General features: G+C 32.5%; 2 protein-coding genes across 6 annotated transcripts; one reads left to right on the forward strand and one right to left on the reverse strand.

Annotated features, from left to right (window-relative positions):
* Positions 1 to 443: 443 nt before the first annotated feature.
* On the forward strand, positions 444 to 1,902 carry LOC123889458 (ethylene-responsive transcription factor ERF034-like). Its single transcript, XM_045938797.1, has one exon. It carries the CDS (start codon positions 561 to 563, stop codon positions 1,320 to 1,322), a length of 762 nt encoding a protein of 253 aa, XP_045794753.1. The 5' UTR covers positions 444 to 560; the 3' UTR covers positions 1,323 to 1,902.
* Positions 1,903 to 6,412: 4,510 nt separating this feature from the next.
* Positions 6,413 to 22,782, reverse strand: LOC123891183 (E3 ubiquitin-protein ligase BRE1-like 1). Of its 5 annotated transcripts, none has more exons than XM_045941028.1 (19): positions 22,245 to 22,782; positions 21,009 to 21,170; positions 20,808 to 20,892; positions 18,029 to 18,253; positions 17,766 to 17,927; positions 15,843 to 16,036; positions 15,682 to 15,765; positions 14,238 to 14,357; positions 13,942 to 14,128; positions 13,695 to 13,855; positions 13,542 to 13,613; positions 12,681 to 12,757; positions 12,186 to 12,380; positions 10,297 to 10,369; positions 10,081 to 10,167; positions 8,610 to 8,747; positions 8,304 to 8,506; positions 8,048 to 8,213; positions 6,413 to 7,213 (listed from the first exon to the last, which is right to left on the reverse strand). In XM_045941028.1, the coding sequence occupies exons 1-19, from the start codon at positions 22,350 to 22,352 to the stop codon at positions 7,082 to 7,084; spliced, it is 2,631 nt and encodes an 876-aa protein (XP_045796984.1). In that variant the 5' UTR covers positions 22,353 to 22,782; the 3' UTR covers positions 6,413 to 7,081. The 5 variants fall into 5 exon arrangements, with proteins under 5 accessions (XP_045796984.1, XP_045796985.1, XP_045796983.1 ...); XM_045941029.1 differs by having other exon boundaries at positions 8,304 to 8,485; positions 22,245 to 22,742; XM_045941027.1 differs by having other exon boundaries at positions 8,048 to 8,485; positions 22,245 to 22,729.
* Between the last annotated feature and the right edge of the window lie 825 nt (positions 22,783 to 23,607).

Genomic DNA, 23,607 nt, shown 5'->3' on the forward strand with positions numbered 1-23,607 from the left:
ATTTATTAATTTTCGTCGGTAAAAATTGTATAAAAATGTCATTTAGTAAAAATTTGACGTTATTCGACTGATTTAAAGTTGATAGTTAGAAATCTATTATTACGTATAAATACACGATTTTATAAGTACAAAGGAATTGGGATCCCTTAAAGTAGGACCAACTAGGCAAACACATGTGAAACATAGGGAATACGTATATTGACAAAAGACCTCAAAAAATAAAAAGCATTGGTATTCATCTTTTGCATATAGTACATCTAAATCTAAAGCCAATGCCAATGTCTTAAATTTCAATATGGGAAACAAAGTAGCTGAATTGTACCCTTCTGGACCCATGTTTTATATTCCTTTTTTTTTTTTTGCTTTTGTTTCTTTTTCTTTTCTTTATTCTTTTCTTTTCTTCTTTATATAAATCCAATTTCTTTTTTTAGAGAATCATAAAAAACAAACACACTTCTCTATTTTTATGCACCTTCCACACTCATTCATTTCTCTCTATATACACCTCTAAATCTAATATCTCAACCCCCCTAAGCTTAGAAGAAAAAATACATATCAACATGGAAAATGATGCTAGTGAAAACATCTTTAGCACATCCTCATCCTCCTCAACATCATCAACACCAACATCACCAACATCTTCTATCTCAAATTCATGCACCAATCAAAATCAAGACACTAAAAATAGTCCTCAAAATGAAACAAAGTGCAAGAAAAGAGAGAGAAGTGAAAAAGACACAAAACACCCTACATATAGAGGAGTAAGAATGAGAGCATGGGGAAAATGGGTTAGTGAAATACGTGAGCCAAGAAAAAAGTCAAGAATATGGCTTGGGACATACCCTACAGCTGAAATGGCAGCTAGAGCTCATGATGTAGCTGCTTTAGCTATAAAGGGTCATTCAGCTTATCTCAATTTCCCAAATTTGGCTCAAAATCTTCCAAGGCCTTCAACTACATCACCTAAAGACATTCAAATTGCAGCTGCAAAAGCAGCATCAACTGTTTTTGTGGAAGTTAAGGATTGTTGTCAAGGTGAAAATGATCAACATGTGCAAAATCATGAAGATCAAGGTTCTTTTTCAAGTGTGTCTTCCATTGACAATGTTCAAGAGTCTAATTCAAGTTCTCCGAATTCTACTACTACTAGTACTACTACTGCTATGAATGATGATATTGATGACACGCTCTTTGATTTGCCGGATCTTTTTCTTGATGGAAAAAATGGACTTCTTTCTTTTTCTTCTTCTTGGCATTTATGTAGTGTTGATAGTGGACTTCGGCTCGAGGAGCAATTTTCGTCGTCTTGGGAGTACTACTAGCGTCATCGTCGGCCACTATCTGGAATGCGACATCAAGAATTTTGTCATTGTAGGCTACAACTCGACCTCAAATTAATTTGCATCATATGCATTTGACCCTAATCGTTCATAGAATTATGTTAGCAACATATTCTTTATTACCACAATCTTTCAACACATAATTTCTGATTGGTTGAAATTCAAATGCATTCTACTAAATTTATGTGGGGCATATATAATTTAGTGAGATTCAATTGAATTTCAACCGATTAAAAAATGTGTGTTAAAAAATTGTGTATGTTAAACAATGTGTTGATTGCAATGAGACCAAAAGTGTGATTTAAAACTTTGCTAGCTATAGCTATTGTTTCACATTTGGAAAAATAAAATGAGAAATAAGCAACAAAAAAAAGGAAATAAAATTGAGAGTTAAATTTGTCTTCTATGTAATCACTGCTATGTATCTCTAAATGGTTGTTGTGTATAGCTAGCTATTTGCCTAATTTAGTTTAGTAATGTTTAGACTAAATTAGATATAGCCAAAAAAGATTACTAAAATGTATGGCATTGTACAAAATAATAAAGAAGCATCTTTTATGAACTTTATGTGTGCATATGATTGAAATTTGATATTCTCTCAATATATTTACTAAGAATGGTCACTTAATGGATTTGGAAGAATCATATTCTCTTCAATTATTTTTCACTTTTTTGTTGTTAACCATCTAGTTACTAGGAGAAGAGGCTCTATAGAATTCAGCTACGAGGTAAGTAAAAAATTGAACTCGGAATCTGTTGAACGATTCGTCATTTAGTGAAGCTCGTTAACCACTTGATTCAATAACTTGGTTAATTATTTTTCACTTTGATTGCTTAATTATTATTTAGTTATTTTAGGAAAAGATCTTGTCTTAAAAGAAGTAAAGAACATTATGCTTTAATGATTTTGTTCTCAACATATTGATGAAGGTTTCATGTAGTTTGACTGTAAAGCAAGGAAACCCTCAAATATTTATTTCTTTTCTTTATCTTTCTGTTGGAAAGATACCGGTAAGACTAATTGCATCATTTATTATTAATTTTGTTTAACAATTGGATGATAAAATAAACAATAATCCAGAAGGACCTTGATGGAATATTTCTTTTCCACTAGCATTAATTACTTTTTTCTTCATATAATTGAGTATAAGAGATTTTTAATAATTTTTTTTAGGTGATTACTTCTCTACCCTCATATAAATTGAGGATATATGCCCTATGCTGACATGACCAATCAAATTCAGCCATATATGTGTCCAAGTCAAACATAACTAATTTTTTACCAAAATATAATTTTGACTACTTTAATTTTCAAATAATTATACTTTAGGTTACTACTTTTCATTAATTATATTTTAGGTTACACATATTCTTATCATTTACTAAAAAACACTTTTAACAAATCCTATTCATCTTTTCTTACGTATTCATCTTTTCTTAAGATCAAATTTTTTCGTCGGCGCTTCGCTTGTCGCCGCCGCTTCACTTGTCGTCGTCGCTTCGATTTAATTCCTTGAGGGATTTGTAATTGCTATTTGAATTGTTAAATTGACAAATAGTGATTAAAACATACAAGAGAATAAAAAATAAAATCAATGTTATTTAGATGAACCGATTCTGGAACAAACGTAGCCGAAACAAAATTCTGAAAAACAATTGTGAAGAGACTGGTGATGGAGAAGTGATTCCGGAGCCTAAGGAAGCGGCGATCTTCAAGGATCACAAGTGAAGCAGCGACGACGACAAGTGAAGCAGCGGCGACAAGCGAAGCGCCGGCGAAAAAATTTGATCTTACGAAAAAAGAAAAGATGAATAATATTTTCGAAAAATATTTTTTTAGTAAATGATAAGAATATGTGTAAGCTAAAATATAATTAGTAAAAAGTAGTTACCTAAAATATAATTATTTGAAAATTAAAGTAGTCAAAATTATTTTTGGTAAAAAATTATTTGTGTTTGACTTAGACACATATGGCTGAATTTAATTGGTGTCATGTCAGCATAGGGCGTTTACCCTCCATTTATGTGAGGGTTAATTAGAAAAAACCTTTTTTTTAATATATAGTATAAGAGATTTTATGTGATTCTTGGTTTGTAAATAAACGCACATGCATGTAGGTATCCAAAGAAATCGACAACATGCATCTTGAGAAAGAAAAGTATAGTGATTAAACTTTAAAGTGATTAAATTAGTTAAAAAAATCTTGACAAAAAAAAAATAGTTAACAAAATATCATTGTAGTTTGAGTGGTTTTGGATCTTTTAAGCAAGTGAATATGAATTCAATTTTTTTATTTGTGTGTGTGAATTTGATCAGTTAGTATCAAGGTTATCGAACACAAACATTTGAATTATAGTCTTTTGAACGAAAATATATTTGAGAGTTACTTTTTATCGATAATAACCGTTTACATTGACGGATACTAAGGACTCGTTTGACCCAATTTTTTTTTAAAGCTTATGTAATTTTTTTTTTTTTAACTAGCACTAAAATGTAGTCATTTTTTTTTTATGATTTCAAATGAAGAATTTAGTGACATAACACACACCGGGTGTTGAGAAAGAGATTTAAATGCAGTTTTAATTCTCTTATCATTACAATCATCAAATTAGATGGTCGAAGTCACAAGTTTGTCAAAATTTCTGAAAAATAAAACCAAAATTGTGCAATGTATATTTGAATGATCAAAATTATAATTTAATAAAAATAGAGATCAAAATTACATTTAAACATATAAAATATCTCTCCAACATTTTAGTTTGTAATTATGGGACAACAACTACGTTTTAATATTGAAAGTTTATTGACAAATCTAAGGATTTTTTCTTCGTTTTTCTTTTTTTGTCAAGTAGTTTATGGCTAGAAATCCCACCTTTATAGTAGATAAGTAAGATGATCGAGATTCGAAACTTGACTCCTACATATATAATACAATGATTTGTCAACTGAGATAAGCTTACGGGACAAATCTAAAGATATTTTATACAAGAATGTAGTTAAAAAACAATATATACATAAAAAAGAGCCAAACAGCTCTATTTTGTTAATGGAATTATTGAAAGAATTTAAGTGCTTAACAACGTCACAGACAAAAAATGAAAAAACAAAAGTAGAAAGGAGATATCACTATCAAATACTATATCATCTAGACACCAATTAATAATTGAACACGATTTTCTTTGTAATTGGCCAATTTCTATTATATGTCACGATCTACTTAGTATTCAAAGTACAATCATTATTTGCCAGCTTTTCCCCATAATTTTTTTTGCAAATACAAACAAGTAGGCTAATTAACAAAAGTTAATCCACGTGGTTTAATGTAATCCAAGCAAATTTATGCCATGAGAGGATTTAAGAATCTAATAGTAATTCCACATATACTATTGATAATGGTGGTAAAAAACAACAAGAGTATTTTGATCATATCTAGCTAAGAAATATGATCTAATTGATAATGATACAATTTATATTCTATAAAGTGTAAGTTTAAATTTTGTTATCAATGTGAGAATCTCTTTGGTGGTGTTACGGTATTTGGCTAAGTATACTTTTTAATGGACTTGTACTAACATTAAGAGGCATAATATTAAGAGAATAGCGTTTGTCTCTGAAGATAGTTACGAAAGTTCAAGTGGCAGTGTCATATAGACCTTTGTTTTATTTATTATTCCATCTGTTTCTAAATATAAGTACATATTTCTCTGGCCACTTTTATTAAAAAAAAATTGATAGTATAGACATAATGTGTCCATTTTATATGTGGATGTGTATAAAATACCCTTTTGAATATTTATATATAGTTAATCTTGATTTTTATTATGTTCCAAGATATTTAGTGGTATTTAGTAATTTGAAAATAAGTTTATATTTAGGGACATTATTTGTCTGATGGGTGTTTATATTTACGAATTATCAATTCGATTTTTTAATTGTTAAAAAAAAACCCTTTGGTGTAGAAAGAACTTTTGTTTAAAAAAAAAAAAACCCCTCCTCTAATTGAAGTTACTTATTATAGAATTATAGAATTATAGGAGCCGCACTTTAGATTTCTAGTCTCGATGGATATGGCACAACACAAAATGCGTTAATAAGTGAAAGACATTTTCCTCCTCCCAAATTGCTTTTGTATGGAAATTAGACCTGACCTAAATTTTAATGTATGCAATGATGTTGCTTATATAGATTTTTTTTTTTTTGTATTCTGCTTATATAGATTTTACTATCAAAGCATTTACACGGATCTACCGACTTTTACTTAATAATTACGGTCAATATTATATTATGTCAAGATAGAAAATATAAAATAAAGTTTTTAAAATTTGTTATAAAATATTAAATATTTGTCACATTTTTTATTTAAGAATATTAGAAAAAATGAACCAACAACAAAATGGTGAAAGATGTAAGAGAGTTGGGCAACTTAAGGAGTTGGTATGGAATTCAATCCCTAATTGGCGTATGAAAAACAAATCCAGTTATACCATGCCAACCCAAAAAAATGTAAATGAAAAATTGAATAAAAGTGAGTGGAAAAATTTAAAAATAAAAGGACAATAATAAAAGGACAACAATTAATTTGGCTCAAATGATTAGAGACATGATCCCTTTAGCAAAGAACCAAGAACACAGTACCTAATTCTTGCATATGAAAAAAAATTAATTGCTAGGAGAAAACTCACTATGTTCACAACAAGTACCCCGACAAAATTAATGACCACCAAATGGAAATCAAAACATAGTACATATAACATAGTACTGAAAAAATAATTGCATTCCAAAATAAATCACTATAATTTAAAGAATACGTCTAAAAAAGCAAATTATTTTTTTGGTAAATCAAATTCATTTAAAGAATTGAGCTTTCCATTCAATTTTTTTTCTGCGCACGCCCAAATGATCTTACTATACGACCAATTTATTAATAAGGCGAGTTCTTATTCAAAGCCTTAGTATATCTTTAATTACAACTATATCAACAAGTTGAAACATTATATTTCTCAAACAGAATCGGAAGGCAATGAAATGCAAGAATGAAACCTATCAATAAAAAAGAAATAAAAACTATAAGGAAAGATAAATCGGGAATTCATAAATTACAACAGAAATTACAATGATATCTTGGCATATCATTAACACAATTACAGGCTGTGATAAACCAAAATTGAACGACCCCTTATGAATCTAAGATATATACAAGTACAACAACACAAGCCTCTAAAGCCAAAATTTGAACTTCTGCCATCGCAGCAGAAAAAGAAAAAGAAAAAAAAAGAACTATTGATCTAAGAGTAAGACATTGTCATTGCACTCTTAGGAGTCTACTTCCAAGGCAATTAGCCATCATGGCCAATTCAGGCTTATAATAGTTTGAAACATTAATTGTACAGTCAAAAAATACAAAAACCTTCATGGCCTCTCCAAATCTCATTGGAAGAAGACTTATGATAAATCTGCAAAAGAACAAATATGTTTCCTGTGGCTTCAAATTCTTTTCGCCGAAAGTAAAACCAAACATCCCACATTCAAGAAAGAGTACAAGTGGTACTGAGAAACTTCAAGTACCAGCAAAAACAATCATTTATGGTCCAAAATGAAATGAGACGGGCACTCATGTTGCTGCCAATGTTCCTGATCTCAATTCTCTCAAAAGTTGGCAAAAGCAAACAATTGAACCATGCACCACAGATCATTTTTAAAAAACCACTGGGTCTTCCCAAAAAGCATGATGGAACCTTAATTACAAATAAACCGGCTTAACATCATTAGCCCCAAAGCATGCACCACATTGTGGACATTTGCGCTGTCGACTCCCAGCAACTTTCTGGATACATGAGTTGCAGAACAAGTGGTAGCATTTTGTAATTACCACCTGACAAAATTGGAAATATGAGGAAACACCCCAAAAGAACAAAATATTTTTCCAAATTTTAATTAGAGAAAAGACAATAAAAGCAAGTTCGCTATATCCAACCATACGGTAGTGCAGCAAAAATAAATTAAATAAATGGGGGAAAACAGAACATACATACACCAAAACAATATCTGAAGAAGGAGGTCCACTATTCTTTTTTTTTTACAGGAGGTCCACTATTACATGTAATTTTCTAGATGGAAATTGAGTCACAGAAGTATGTTTACTCTGACTCAATTATTTTAGAAGATTTGAAATGGATGGACCTATGAAGCTTTGTTGCGACAACAAGTCAGCTATCAACATTACTAAAACCTGTTCAACATAATTGAACAAAAGACATTGACGTGGATAGGCATTTTATCAAATTTACTTATTCATTTTCAGACTCCAAAGACCTCTTCCAGGAAAAGTAAAAAATGATCTAGAAAAGACATTCATGATAATCCTACATGAATTTGGATTTATTCCTAAGAAGGGACGCTTAATTCCCAATTAGTTTGGTCTCTTCAAATTCTTTCCTAGCTATATTTGGAAAGGATGTCGTTTAGCTACTTTTTTTTTTTTAATAAGACAATGTGTTCCCAGACTCTTTAGATGTGAAGCTAACTCCCATTCTGACATCAGCTTGACACTAAACACATGATGCTCCGGGTGGGGTTTCCACCCAACGTACACAGGGAGCTCAGTATGTCAACTGAGACTGAGCCACATGCCATCGTTGATGCTCTCCAGCACCAATTGCGGCTTAACAAACTTTATTAAATAGCTCAAATTGCAATAAAATATTACCTCTTTTGTCTTGTCTCGACAGATACTGCACTTGACAATTTCCCTGTACTCTCCCAGTTCCTGTTGAAGCTTATCAGTTACTGAGGAATCCTCATCTTGTGCTTTAAGACGTGACAAGTTTCTCTTAGCAACCTCCAGATCTTCTTCTACTTTTTTTTTGTCAAACCTGGTGATAAAAAGAAAAAAAAACCTACATAACTGCTGTGTACTAGTATCATTTGAAGAGAATATCTTGAATACATTACAGGTTAAATACCTTTCTTTATCGAGTTCTACTTCTAACTCCATACAAGTCACCCGACTACTTGTAATTTTAGATTGCACTTCCACCACTGTATCCCTAACTTGTTGCGATGATGGTTTAATATCCGACAGCCTTCTTTGTGCATTTTCCAAACCGACAGAACTTTGATGTTTATTGTCCTTAAGTTTTTGAATCTGATCAGAGCAAAACCTCAGCTGCACATCAATTAAACAGAAATAAATTCCAAATTAACATCTAAATCTAATGTGTGATTTAAATCTCACATCTAACGTGTGATTTAAATCAAGACCTAGCTACCTGGTCTTCAATTCTTGCAGCTTTCGTATCATATAAATTCAGAGAGACATTTGATTGCTGGATCTCTTGTTCCATTAATTGCTTCTCCATGATCAAAGAATCGGTTTTTTGTCTAGCCCTTACACCTTCTAAAACAAGCTACAACAGCGGTGCAGCATATATCAATATATAACCAACAAAAATAGCATATATCATATAAATATATATACCTAGTTTTCATGAATAACCAATATCAATATAAATATATAAGTATATAAGTAAAAATAAAATAGTGACAGGCAGCAGATTCAATTCCTTTGCTCTAGGTGTTAAATAGTAGACAAACGTGTATAGCATTGTCTAATTTACCTATTCCGCAACTCAGATTCACTTCTTAAAATAACAGAAATAGAACACACGTGATACAATAAAAACAAACAACCAAAAGCCAATTTTCTGTTTGACTAAGTAGTTATTAAGTTATGTATTGTGTGTGAATAAAAAGGAAACTCTGCAGGCTGTTGTGGGGTTATTCTGAAAACTATAAAGTGGTTATTTGGGAGGGAGAGACCAAGCTCTCGAATTCTTGGAGAGGAGAGAACCAAGACTCTAGAATTTCTTGGGAACCCATTGTAAAATTACTATTAATTTCTATTTTGATACCAGTTTCTATCATTTTCCTATTGGCAAGAATTGTCCATTATTCAAAATATAACTTTTTACAAATTAATATGTTGAGAAAATGTCGGTGTTGTCAATGGCGGAAAGCCATACCGGCCGTCATATTGGAGTATGGTGGAAAATCCAGCAATATCGGCTGAAATTGCCCATGGCAGAGAGCCCAAAAACCGCCAAAGATACCCGCCATGGCTGATATTTGATAAAACTGGAAAATGTAAAATAATAGTAGAACCAAGTACGGTATCATCCTGATTGTTTTTTTAGGAGTCTTTCCTTAATTTTATGCCTTAATCTCTAGGGATTGATTAGGTTAGCCACTTTGTCACTGTAGGTATATATTGTACATTCTCCTCACTCATTAACAATAAATACATTATTATTGTAAGAGTCAAGTGCATAAGCGTTTGGAATAGCAGGTTGTATGAAACCAATAAAAATGGAACAAATCAAACAAAAAGGAAAAGAAAGCAAAAACATTCACAGAAGGGGAGGTATTAAGTGAGTCAGTTGGTTGAGAGGTTGCAGTCTCTTCAAGTGTTGCTTAGTCAGCTTGTTGAAAAAAAAAAAATCTGCGTAGTTCACCATGTTCTAGTACTCCTCATTTTCAATTGTTCATCGATGGCAATGGGAGAAGATATTTTAATCATAAATTCAAAAAAATCTTAGAAATTCTTATCCATACCTAATTACAGGTTTCCTAACTGAAACTCAAATCTTTGTTTATATGAAAATGGCAACGAAAACATAATATTAAATTAGAATTGTTTTCCAATTACACTTTTATCGGTGAAACTTAATTTAAGATAAATACCTTAATATTGTAATCATCTCTCTCAGTAATCTGATGCAACAGATGCTGGTTTTGGGTTTGCATATCATCATATGCTTGTCCAATTGTCTGCAGGAATATCATCCATCCAATATACAAAAAATACATTGTAAAAAAAACAGACAATTTATGAGCTGAATAATTGGAAAAAATTGTCATGAAAAAATAAATCCATTCCCCCAAGATAAGAAATTCAACCTCTATTTCAGATAAGTAGGCTTCATTTTCTTCATTTTTAGATCTCAAGACATTAGACAATTTACCCATCTCCCTGAAAAAGTCAAACATCATGGATTAGAATAACTAACCATGATTAGCATTATAGCATAGAACTAAAGCCATACAATTGAAAACAGATGAAGATCTGAAACATTGTCTCATTAGATCCTTTCAGATCTGAAACATTAACCGTAATTTCATTCTACTTGCAAAAACTAAAATATATCCCACAACTGAAAGAAAAAACAAAGTAACACAAGTCACTATTCCGGTGAGAAGTTTCCTAATGGTTCCAAAAGGTTTCAGAAATGTAATTATAGATTGTATTATTGAATATGGAATTTATTTTCCTGAACCATCTTTTTTTTTCTTGGTTTGCTTCCTTTTGTCGTGTCGTCCTCTATGTTGGAACACTTTCCAATGAAACTACCTACTTCGAATTGTCACCAGCCAATCTATGGTATCTCAAAGTCTCAGGTCCACTAAAGCTCTGATGCGCTCTTACACGATTGAACATTGTCATCTGATTTCAAATGGCAGCCTTTGCCTACACTGCATGTGGAAGCTCGTGCAGCAATGTTTCCAAATAATTTTTGCATGAGTATGGCCCCTCTCTCCTCGACCAAGATCTATCCTTTATAATTCTGTCGCCACTCCAAGACATGAGTTGTTGTTACAGCCACACTGCTTCTTCGTCAGCGTATGTCATGCAATTTTTTTCTCATTAATGGATCATACATGTGGGTTCTGTTCCTATTAGTGATCATCCTAGTTATGGTTCTTTTACCACAGATGAATCATATTAGTGGTGACTTATGTTTTCATTGATAGTCATTCCTATGGTGACTTTTGGTTGGTTATGCCTCACACAAACCCAACACTTTGTCATAGGTGCTCTGGCCTTAGCCTTCAAACTAGATGTACAGCCGTCTTCGTTTCAGAAGGACTGGGTTCAACCTATCTTTGTCCCAGATGGTCTGGCCTAGATCTTTTTCCTAGATGTGTTGGCCGTGTCTTCGTCCAAGATGAACTGACCTTGTCTCTATCCCTGAAACAGTTGTCAGATTGAATTTCATGTTTTAAGTATTTTGGGTCTTCGATGTTATTGGTTTGAAGATCCAAATGTGTGTTTGAGAAGGCCAGGCTTTGCTTTGTTTGATTCCTTGCCATGAAATTTCAATCAGGCTGCTATCTAGGTTTTAGCTTGAGGGGGAGTCTTAGAATATACAAAATATCTCATAGTATTATTGATATTATGTTAGAATATTTAGGTTATGCTTTAGGATCAGTTTCTAACCTTATAGATTATCTCCTAGGATTAGTTTCAATATTACTTAGTTATGATCATGATATGTTTTCTCATTTTCTTATTTATTAAGGATTGTGAGTCTTGTATCTTTATAGAGGTTTGCGTTATTGTTTTGTATCAAGTTAGTATCAAATCATCATCAATAATATTCAAAGTTCTTATTATTTCTCTCCTCCTTTTATTTAATACCTATAACTTCAACATATAATAGAGCATTTACGGAGCAATGACAAAGTAACTTGATTTCAATAATCGGACACACATTGAAAATGTACAGAGACACTTATAAAAAATATTTTGAGGATAGGAAAGAGTAAAAGTAAAAAGATCATATAAACCAACCAGCATAAACTATCTCTATTCTTGACAAACAAAACCAAACAACCAAAAATATAGAAGAACAAAATTCATGCAAGTATTTGAAAAACTTCACCAAAGATGCACTTGAAGGCAAAATAAAAAGATATATGTGTCTTAAGGCAACAATTGGAAGGAAGAACTGTGAAGCACATCAGATTAGGAAACACTTTCCATTAATACCAGTAAGTTGGAGGTTAACCTTTTAGAATCATCTAATTTATGTCTCATCTCTGCAATCTCAGCTTCAGCCGCAGCAAGTTTTTGCTGTGATCTGGCCTCTGATTCAATTGCTGTTTTTACTCGAAGTTCTAAATTGTGCTCATCAAGAGATGATTTCAAACTTTGAACATGTGCCCATGCTCTGTATTCTGCTTCCCTTGCTTCCATGACATCCCTGAGACACAGATCTCTGTTAGTGTTCCACATATACCATTTCATGCATTTAAGGACCAAGAAAGGCAAGTTGGCAACTACCCAAGACAATGAATAAATGAGGCACATCATTTTACCTAGTCATTGGCTCACAAAAATGTTCAAGCTTTTGATATTTCATTTTTCAAAACTTTTACTATTTTATGTTTTGGAAATTGTGCATCCAAAATATTCCTTGTAATGTTAAAGCCAAGTTATTAAAAATATAAACTAGAACAATTCGGAGATCATATGAATTCAAGTTGAGAATTGAAACCCAAACCTTGAATCAATGGTCTCGTGTCTATACATTTGCAGTATCAACTTCATCTCATCCTCAGTCACTCGCAAATCTTGAACCTGTATCAAAAGTAAAGGGAAGTTTATTATGACAAGAAAAGGAAAAAACGGAATAGAAAGTCACTACTATCAGCCTTCATACTCATACAAACCTGACTGTAACCATTTATATGACATGACACATACAGCATAAGTAGTAACTAAACTTATTCTTCACAAGTCACAACTAATAATATAGGCATCAATCCCTAATTAATTATCAAATGACAAATGTTGAATGAGAGGAAACCTACAGAGTCAGATCAAGGCCCAATATTACAAATTTACAATGCATATTCTAACACAACATACACAATAGAGCCAGAATTGGCCATGTTTGTACTTTCAATAAAATCAATGATTAACAAGATCAGAGTTTAATTGTCGGCTGCAAATGCTGTAACAGGTTATTCTGGCAAAGAAGAAATGTGAGAGGCTGTGGAAGGGGTTCGGCATGAGTTTGAAGATCTTTTTAAAACACCCAAATCGATTACCACCTAAACAAAGGCAAGACCATACCATACAACTGAAGGATGGAGCCATACCCCTAATATGAGACCCTAAGGGTACACTCTAATAATGAGAGGAAAAATAACACCTTTCAATGATAAAAATACAAAAGCTATATTGCAGAACCTTTAACTGTTATGATTTGTGCACAATACTGACATCTAGATCACAGAAATTTCAAGAAACTAGTCAAAAAATACTTTACAATATATCACAAATAGGACAGGCGACTTTGAAGAACCACAACCCAGTGTAGCTGATATTTTTCAAAAAATAAAAAAGCACAAGAACATACCACAACATGCAGTCTGTTTATCTCAGCAAGTTGATCTGCAGACCTAACCGATAATGCATCACATTCTTTTACCTGGTACTTAGAAACAAACATTTATGAGGAACTGTGATTTTATGTTGCCTAAAGCTACAGTTCATGTATACAAACACCAACCTTCTGATCAAGGATACTGGAAATAGAATGCACATTTGCATGCAAAGAATGGAGATCTGAAGCTGATTCTTTATATTTAGTAAGTTGACTTTGCATGGATCCCATTTCATCAGGAAACGAAGAAAGCAGAGATTTAAATTCGGCAATAATTTCTTTCCTTCCTGAAGCGAAAGCAAATGCATCACCAATAATAAACCATAAAAGAATCAAATAGCATGCTTTACAAAGATAAAGGGGAAATACCAACCTGGTTCTCTTGCTTCCTCTTTCAGCCTATTTTCAATCACATTTCTTTGCTCAATCGCTTTCTGTATCTCAGTGCGTATATCAGCCACTCTAAGATCAGAAACTGTCACAGATCTTTGAAAAAGATCAGCTAAATCATTTTTAATGTACCACTCCCTTTCCTTCCATGCAAGATTATCCTTCTCAGCCTACAAGTATATAGCATAATCGGGAGCAAGAATGTCATCATCAGAGATATATCCTAGCAAATGGGATAACAAGCACAAGGCACAAATGAAACTACCGACCAGTAACAACCTGTAGTTTCTCATATAAGGCCTGATACTCCTGCACTTCAGATTTTGATTTTTCTATCTGATCTCTAACCAATTGGAATGCATGGGAAGAGGTAATACACTTCAAATTCTTCACTGTATTCTGATGTAATCATTTGAAGTCAAAAACTATGCAATGGCAGAAAAGGAAAATATAAAAACATGTGCATAATATCACAATCGTAAACAATAGTAAAACCTAGGGTGTCAATGGTGCCAAATAGCGGCACTGTAGAGGCGGGCAGGGTGGACACTTTACTGCAGCAGTATTGCCACAGATTCAAGGTACGGACATAGAGGCCGCAATTGTGGCCCAAATCACAATGTTGGCCATGCTACAGACCATGCTAGGAAAGGGGAAGAAAAAACTCAAAAACAAAAAGGAAATTGAACTTCCTCACTTTTTTTGACCGCCTTCCTTCCACTGTGGAATCACTCCACCCACGTTTTCCGACCAGCTTTTGCATTTTCTGGCCAGTCCAGCACTTGCGCCTTTCTTCAACTCACAGCTCACGCTGTTTATCTCTTATTAGCTAGGGTTTCATTGTTATTTCATTTTTATTTGTTTGTCTAAAGTGAATCATGGGCCACTGGTACTGATATAAGTGGTTTGGGCCTAGAATCATTTTTTTCACGAGAATACTAGTCACCATGAAAAATGGATAGTCGGTTAGTTACCAAAAATAATAATAAAATAATACTAGTTTTTCAGTCAAAAAAACACTAATTCGCTTTTCCAAATAAACAATTCTTTTTCAATAAAAAATAGTCTCTTTCTGAATTAACCCTTCATCTTCTTGACCCATCTCTCTTTTCGGTTCGTCTCCACTGTTTTTCATTATCTCGCCCATGTGTTCAAACATGCAATTAATCAGATAATGGGTGGAAACCGATTACGAAATTTCCCCTTCCGATTTCTTTCTTCATATGCAACAATAAAGCTGAAATTCAAAGCTGGTAAATGTGAAAAACTGTGAGATTTTTTACAGTTCTCTCTTCCATCTTTTTGGTAAATTGTCTTCTGCAAAATCTACATGAATTTGGACGAACCAAATCGCAAAAGTACTGCGAATCAGTACCAGGAACCAATTCATGGTTACCTTATTAGAGTAGAGAATTCTGTGACTATGATCAGAATCCTGTTTGCTTGATTTTATTTTCAGTTTAAGTGGGTACATACATGTTAAAATAATAACAAAAATATTAAATAGAATTTAGACATATAGTGTAAATTATTTATAGTCTAAATTATTTAATAAAGTTTTAATTAATTTATAGTGTATATAAAGTATTAATTATTTAATAAATATCAAAAATATTACATGCCAGATCCCAGATGCAGAGTTGGCCACCCTGCGCCGCTATTCGGGATCGATAACTATATGGATAAAAAGACCAAAGTTCAGAATGAAACAATGAAAACAAACCTGTATATCGCACAATTGCTGTAATAACCTTATTCTTTCCTCGTGAAGACGTTTCAGTTCCACTAATCGTGTTGAAGCTCGGTCCTAAGAAACTCAATAATTAAGATAAAATATCCTATAAATTATAAAAACCATCGAAATAAAATATCCAGAAATGATACCAATAGCTCCTTCAAAGTAGATTCCATATCTTGTAAATCCTTTTGTTTGTCTTTGATCTTATCATTTGGAATATGTGTATTCCCAACAGCTAATACTGGGAGAATTGCCCCTTTGGCTGCATCTTTCTCTACCTTAAGAGTTGCAAGGTTGTGATTGATTTCTTCTAACTCCGCAACTGTGCCTTCCAGTTCCCCTAAGTAAATCAACAAGATCAAGGAAAATAAATTGTATATTGTCAACCTTCAAAGCATAATATATAATACTGTAAGGAGTATATTTGTTTTCACTCTTTTCCTCGGCCATTTGGAGAGAGAACAATGGGTAAGTACATGTCAAAACCAACTAAGTTATATACATTCTATTGATTGTGATAAAAAAAACTGTTCAAGAGTTTTGAATGAACGGGCAGAATCATTCAATATTTCAATTCAGCAGTGTAGTCACAACACTGCAGCTATTCTGCTATTTGAACTCAGTTTATATGATATGGAATTTTAATAGATCTAAGACCGCCTACTATTTATACATCTGTTCATGGTTTTCAAAATCGTCTGTTTTGAATCTCAAACTGTGAAATATAGCATAAAATGCATCTTATCTAAACTCGGTGTGCAAAACCTACCTTCTGGCTTCTCTACAAGGCTCTTACCACGGGTATACTAGTTACTTGGTTTATTAAAACCCAATCTACTCACTAAAGTATTGTATTTTTCTTGCTGGTCTGTTAATGTATCTGTAACCAATGGCCGTTAATTCAGCTAGATGGCTAGCTTTACAAGTAGTCCACCTTCTCTCTCCAGTCTGCTGCAATAGTTATCTTTTCATTTTCAATGTGTTTCCAGTTTCTCTCAATTTTAGCTGAACTAAATACTATCTTTGATACTTTGTATAAGAAATGCAGACCAATTTTTCAAGAGTATTAGTTGTTGGAATTCCTTTCATACCCTTATTTAACTAAAAATCCACTTATTCCCCATATATGCGGATACATGTAATGTGCAGTGTGGGTATTTTTGAAAAAGAAAAAAAAATTAACATCAATGCATTTAAAGACTCTTCCTTGGTTTTGATGATTTGGTTTTTTTGTTTCTTATAGAAAGGAGAGGAGGGAATATTAAAGTTTTGCAAGATCACAACAACTTTCCAATGGGCCGCAAACTATCCAACCCAAACCCATCACAGTCTAACTAGACATTTAAACTGAAAAACTCGAACTTCAAATTGCCCATTTTGCTAAATATACAGAACTTAAACTTGCAGTGAAGACATCCTCTCACCACCAGAGATAGTGTATCAAGACTCACAGATCAACTAGCTATTGAACTATGTAGTGCTTAAAAGGCTTAGACAGTCCTCACCTTGCAAACCAGTTTTGTCAGGTTAAGTAAGGCCCTATTAGGTTTTATATTGGGGTTAGCTCGTCGTTACAAAACCGACTTGTAAGCTGAGGGGTGTAACTCTTTATAAACTCATTTCAGGCGTTATCTTTATCCTATGTGGCATTTGGGTTTTTCCAAAGACATCTCCTCACGCTGGGCTTGATGCGTAGATATAAATGGTGGATGACCCAGATTGATAGGCTCTGATACCTTATTTTATATTGGGCCAAACTCATCCTTACAAACCAGGTTGTAATGTGAGGGGTGCTACTCTTTATAAAACTCATTTGGTATTTTTCTAAGATAGTATTGTAGTCTGTCCTAGATCTTATATTGGGCCATGTTCACTGTAAAAACACGGAAAAGAAAGGTTGATGTGTGTGTGTGCATGCACTCTACGGGCTTTGAAATTTCTATATACTTTTCATTGTTTTCAACATATTTCTATTTTGTACGTGAAGCGAGTCACTTATAGATCACATGGTATATCTTACAATATGAGGATAAGATTAATTGCTTAAGATCATAGTAGACAGAATTTACCTTTTAATCGTTTAAGCTCAGCTTTATTTTTGGCATCCAGATCCCTCTGAATTCGGAAATCACTTGCTAACGACTTGTGCTTTAAGTGAAGTTCACTTAATGCCAATCTCAAGTTTTTACTTTCCAGCTCCAGATCATTGGATAGCATCTGCCCACATGAAACTATAAACAGGCAGTGTAACCAAGTAAGCTAGGAGACTGCTCTGAAAGAATAAGGCCAACATGTGATAATCAGATACAATAAATAAGCACTTGTAGCTTACCATCTTCTCGAAGCTTTTGCAGTAGTGCAGTATGAAATCCATCTTTCAGACAATGAAAGTTATTACTAGATGTCAATATATTATTCAAAATGCTTTTAACTTTTTCAGCAGTCATTTCTCTATGTTGTTCCATCTCGTTTGCAAAGTGGTTAGAGGAGGAATTTTCAGTAGCACCAGTTTGCAAAAGTCGGCTAAGAAAAACATCTTGAACAGTAGACGAAGAACCTGGCAAACAGATCAAAGAATCCTCATTAACTGATATAATTCCCCAGCATATAAGCAATTAATGCTGTCTCAATGTAATATCAAAATTTTTAGTAATTTAAACAGAGGCAATCACGTGGACTCTTCTTTTTTCCAGGGCATTGCATAATACCTCTCTAAGCACCCTAACATGCGACTTTTACGAATCAATAGAAATCATGTTTAAATTTTAGTTGTTCCTATCTCTCCACAAGTCTTCATAGAAAGAATATAACATCCATTGCCAACCCTTCTAGCATAGCACTAAATTAATTTTCTTTATCACGGGTGTTGTTATAAGCCACACCCAATTGTCAATCATCAGTAGCTTAAGAGTATGACTCCTAAGCTTAATCCCCTTAAACTCCAAAATATTATTCCTCCAAAATAAAATTGAATTGAGATTATGAGCATATTCAGATTTAATAAACAAAAAGTACTTCTATAATAATTGTCAGATAACCGATTTTATGCTATTTTATAAGTTCACACTCGTGAAAATTGTAATTTTATAAGCTATTTAATCATAAACTACCTTGACAAACTTATAATAATATATAAAAATTGCATACGCTGTTTGCATAAACTCTAAAAAAAGCTGGGCCAAACGAGCCCTTAATATGAAAAATGCATATTCAGATTATGAGCATGCACACACACACAACATAGGAAAAAAAAACAATAACAATTGATTTTTTTTTGTTTCATATTAAGAGCGTTTATTTTGTTTAATCCAATAAACAATAGCAGTTATTTCGTTTTAATTAAACCAATATCAGCCAAACTACAAAATTATTTCCATGTCATTCAATATCTGATTCGCGTTCCAGTTTATTAATTCTTGTTTTTGTTCAATATTATAGGAAACAGAACTTCATTACAAAGAAGTTAGGGAAGAACCCCAATTACAAGGATAAAACTCAGCAGAACTTTGACAGTCTTGACCTCCCTCTACCTAAAGGCCCAAATTCTCTCAACTGACAATACACCCTCTTTTTCAGTCCCTCCCTCTACCTAGCATGCTCACAAACAAACTTGGAGTTATCAGAATGCAATTGCATTATTCTCACCAAATGCAACCATTTGTGTTTGGAATTTGGATGTTTAATGGTTAATGGAACGGAATGGAATCAAATGGAACATAAGGAATGCAATGGAATGGAATTATTATTACATTGTTTGGATATTTTTATAATGTAACAGGTAGAAAAATTGGTTCCATTATATACTCCCCCATATTGGAGAGGAAAAAAAAAAAGGTATTGGATTAAGTATAATAAAATGAAATGCATTCAATCAAGTTCCATTCAATTCCATTTCAGCCAATTTTAAACATTTCAAACAATAGAACCTAGAAGTAGAACCTTCCAATTCCATTTAACTAAATTCCATCTTTTAGGCAAATCAGCAGACAACATAACCTAAGGTTGGTGGTTATCAGGAGATTAGATTTCAAGCACATGTGTTGGTGGTTATCAGGAGATTAGATTACGAGCATCAGTGAGTCAGTGACTATGAAAGACTGAATTGATAACCCAAGCCCAAAACCATGATGTAAATAGTCCCAACAAAAAATGATTTCTTGGAATGTATTACAGGGTAAATTTAAGAAAGATTTACTAAGGAAGCTAGCAAATGAAAAAAGAAACATGCCGGACCTTATATTGAAAGAAACAAATCCTTAAATAAATAAATAAATAAAATAAATAAAATAAAAAACAGTAGTCATAGAAAAATGTAGCCCGGGCCAAGAGCTGGGTTCTAACTAAAATAATGAACAAACTTGGTGAATCATTAAAAGAAACATCAGATTACATCTGTATGTAAACTCGTCCAAATTTTAATGAGAAAGACTGTAATTAAAGCTCTAATCCTGAAAGGAATTACACTCCTATTAATAGTAATACCAAACAAAGCATGATCCAGTAAAATCAACCAAGCAACATTTATTCATTATTCATTAAATAGTGACCTAAATCACCTAATAAGACCTAAATAGCATAAACTTTACGTCCCGAATAGTTGAACCATTAATAAGGACAACAAAAAATTACCTAATGAAATAAACAGCATCGCCTTCTAAACTTTCAAAAAGACAAGGTATTGACCTCATTAAGGTTCCAACAGGATCTCTAGAAGACGTAAGGGTAATGGAGAGCTACAATTAGCTTTTGCCCAGTGTAAGAGCCGTGCCATTAGATTAACTCGTTTGGCTCCTTGGGAAAGATTTTTAAGCAAGATGCAAATAGATTAACCCATTTGTCCAGTTGAATAAATAAAGATTCCAAAATTGTAGTTTGTATCATTTGTATGATTATGCTCACATAGCAAATAATTTCGCTCAAATTATATAATCAGACAACTTTAAATTAAACTTTCACTCCTTTCCGCCAAAGACAAAATTCATGGCTCAAATGTTAATGAAATACAAAAAAATACATTCAGTCAAAACATGCAATTAGACAAATAATTAAATCAGATATTCTTGCAACAATAAAATAACAGAAACTAAAGGCCATTAGCAAATGATCCTCACCATTTGAGCTTGATGCAAAACTGGAATCTGCTTTGCGGCTAGACTCCCTTGTGCATTCAGAACGTGACTCTAAATCATTAACCAGCTATCCTCAAAAGATGGAGAATAATCAGTATACCATAGTGATATAAATCAATAAGAAAAGTAATCATCATATAATATTATTAAAGAAAGAAGCGAGAATGAAATTGAACCAATTACCTGCTGCCAAGACTTCTTGACCACTGCTAAGGTAGAATCATACGACTGTTGCCTCTCCTTCAGTTGAGAAAATTTATTCTCAAGAGCTGTATATTCTAACTTCTGAGTCTCTAATTTCTGTGTGAGCTTTTGGTTTTGATACTGAAGTACAGCAATATCAAGCTACAACATAAGAGAATGCATAAGTTCAAATACTAACAGTGACATTTCTTATTAGCACGGTTTAGCTTATGTGGTAGAACCGTACATGAAATCCATATGATGCATTAAATACATGACATATTTTGTCCTTCATTACCATTTGAATGAAGTTCCTGGAAATAACATATGGTAAAAATCTTTTACAAGATTTGGTTATTAATTATATAATATGCATTAACTTATGAAGAATGAAACTAAATAAGTATCAACAAAACTTTCACTTTTATTGTTTTACTAGTTATTCATTCAGCAGTAAGACAGAAAATTTATATTGTAACTGATCTGATTAGAGTAAGACAGCAGAAGACGTTCAAGCAAAGTTATAATATCATCCAAAAACGTTTGAGCATATAAAAAGTTAAAAAGCAATGCATGGACACACAACTCTTAATGCACTTGCATTAACAAACTAAAAAAACACCCATTACACAAATTACACAAAATAGTAAGGACAACCAAAGAATATAGGTCTACCAGGAATATGACAAGGTATGTTCTGGTAAACTTATATCTTGATAAACATCGAACAAGTCTAAACCTCGCTACAAAAAACAACTACATAAATTACTAGAAACCACCGGTCTCTGTCATATTAGAGATCGAGAACAATTAAAATCATATGACTATCATATAATCATAATCAATTTTCACAATAAAACTGATTCAAAAACCTTTGACTTCATTAAGGACTAATAACAAGTAAACAGCTATCAAGTCAAACAAACAAAAATGAGCAGCCAAATACTTAAAAAAATAAAATCAGACAGAATTAACATTCAGCATAAACTTTTCCACTTAATCATTATACATAATCCTATTTTAAGCATGTAAAATTCAAGCAACAATTAACTAAAAAAACTTCCAAGCACCAGAAACTAATAACAACAGATTAAAAACTCCACAATTACACATAATCCTATATCTAGCAAGTAAAATTCAAGCAAAAATCAACAATTAAAACTTCAATCAACAATTATCCAAAGAAAACTCAAGCATCAAAATTTCAGAAACTAAAAAACTTGGAATTTTGGATACCTTTTTGTCTTCAGAAACTGGCAAGAATGGTAACTTCTTGGCAATTGCAGGTGTAGGTGATAAAGAGCTAAAACGCCGTTTTCTATCATGCTCACCCATGCTCCCCATTGAAACCCCACACACACACACACAAACCCTAGAAAACACTAACTTCACTCATATCACATAAGCTTCAAATTTCACCAATTATCCTAAACACAATCAGAAACTTCAAATTCCAAATCAAAACCCTAACAAATCAATTCAACAAAACCCTAATTCAAACCAAAAATACTGAAAGAAAAAAAAAATTAACAAAAAAACACAAACTAATTTGCTTCAATTTTTCTCTATCTATCTAGTTCGAAACTTTGATGCAAGAATTGAAACCTAGGTTTCAATTTTTGCGCTATATTCTCTCTGTTTCTCCCTCTCTAGTTTCTCTCTCTAGAAGTTTCTTTCTTTGCATATTCTTTCTTTTCTGAGAAACACACGAAGTGGAAGAGAAAGAAATAAAGTGGGGTATTTTGTATTTTTGTAACGAAGAAATGGTTAAAATGTAATTTTGTGATGTTTCTGAGGGTATTTTTTTATAACTAAGTTCACGCGTGTGAGTGAGTATAGTTAAAGTGCATTGTGCATCGCGTGAATTAACGAAACTGTGGACTCTATTTTGGTTGATAATTATGAATTTTTTATTTTTATTTATAGAAATTTCTTTTTTGGTAATTTTTTTTTATAGAAAGTAAAATTGGTATTTTTTTATAAGAAAAATTGGTACATTTTTTTATAGAAAGTAAAAAGTACAATAATAATAATGATACCAAAATAAGAAAAATAAAATATAATCATATTTAGTATTATAATAATAGTATTTTTTTACTAAAGTATTATAATAATAGTTAATAATACCAAAATAAGAAAAATAAAGTATAGTATTATAATAATAGTTTTGTCAAAAAAAAAATAATACTAATACTACGCAATAGTTAACGTTGATCTTTCGTTTGGACATTCAACAGAGTTAAAACTGCTAGGGAGAATTTGTCACATAGTTGGGTCTCACAAGACTTATGGGATTAGTTTTTGCAGTTGTGCGCATGAAATATCGGATTTACGTCAAAAAATAGTCAATGTTAGTCCTGTTAGAATTAACTTAATAATTTAATCATATACATGCTCTTAATAACAAAGATTAAATCTATAATATTACTTTAGTGCGGAAGCCAAATAAACACAAGCATGTATATAAAACAGGATCTACGACATGTTGATTTATCAAAGATCATAGTAATAGGAATACCTGGATGACGAATCCATTAGATGAACTAACCGTTATAATCCTGAAACACAAAGAGAGACGGACGACGAGCATCCGTTGGCT

Source organism: Trifolium pratense, linkage group LG6 (genome assembly GCF_020283565.1).
Source record: "Trifolium pratense cultivar HEN17-A07 linkage group LG6, ARS_RC_1.1, whole genome shotgun sequence".
Lineage (NCBI taxonomy): Eukaryota > Viridiplantae > Streptophyta > Magnoliopsida > Fabales > Fabaceae > Trifolium > Trifolium pratense.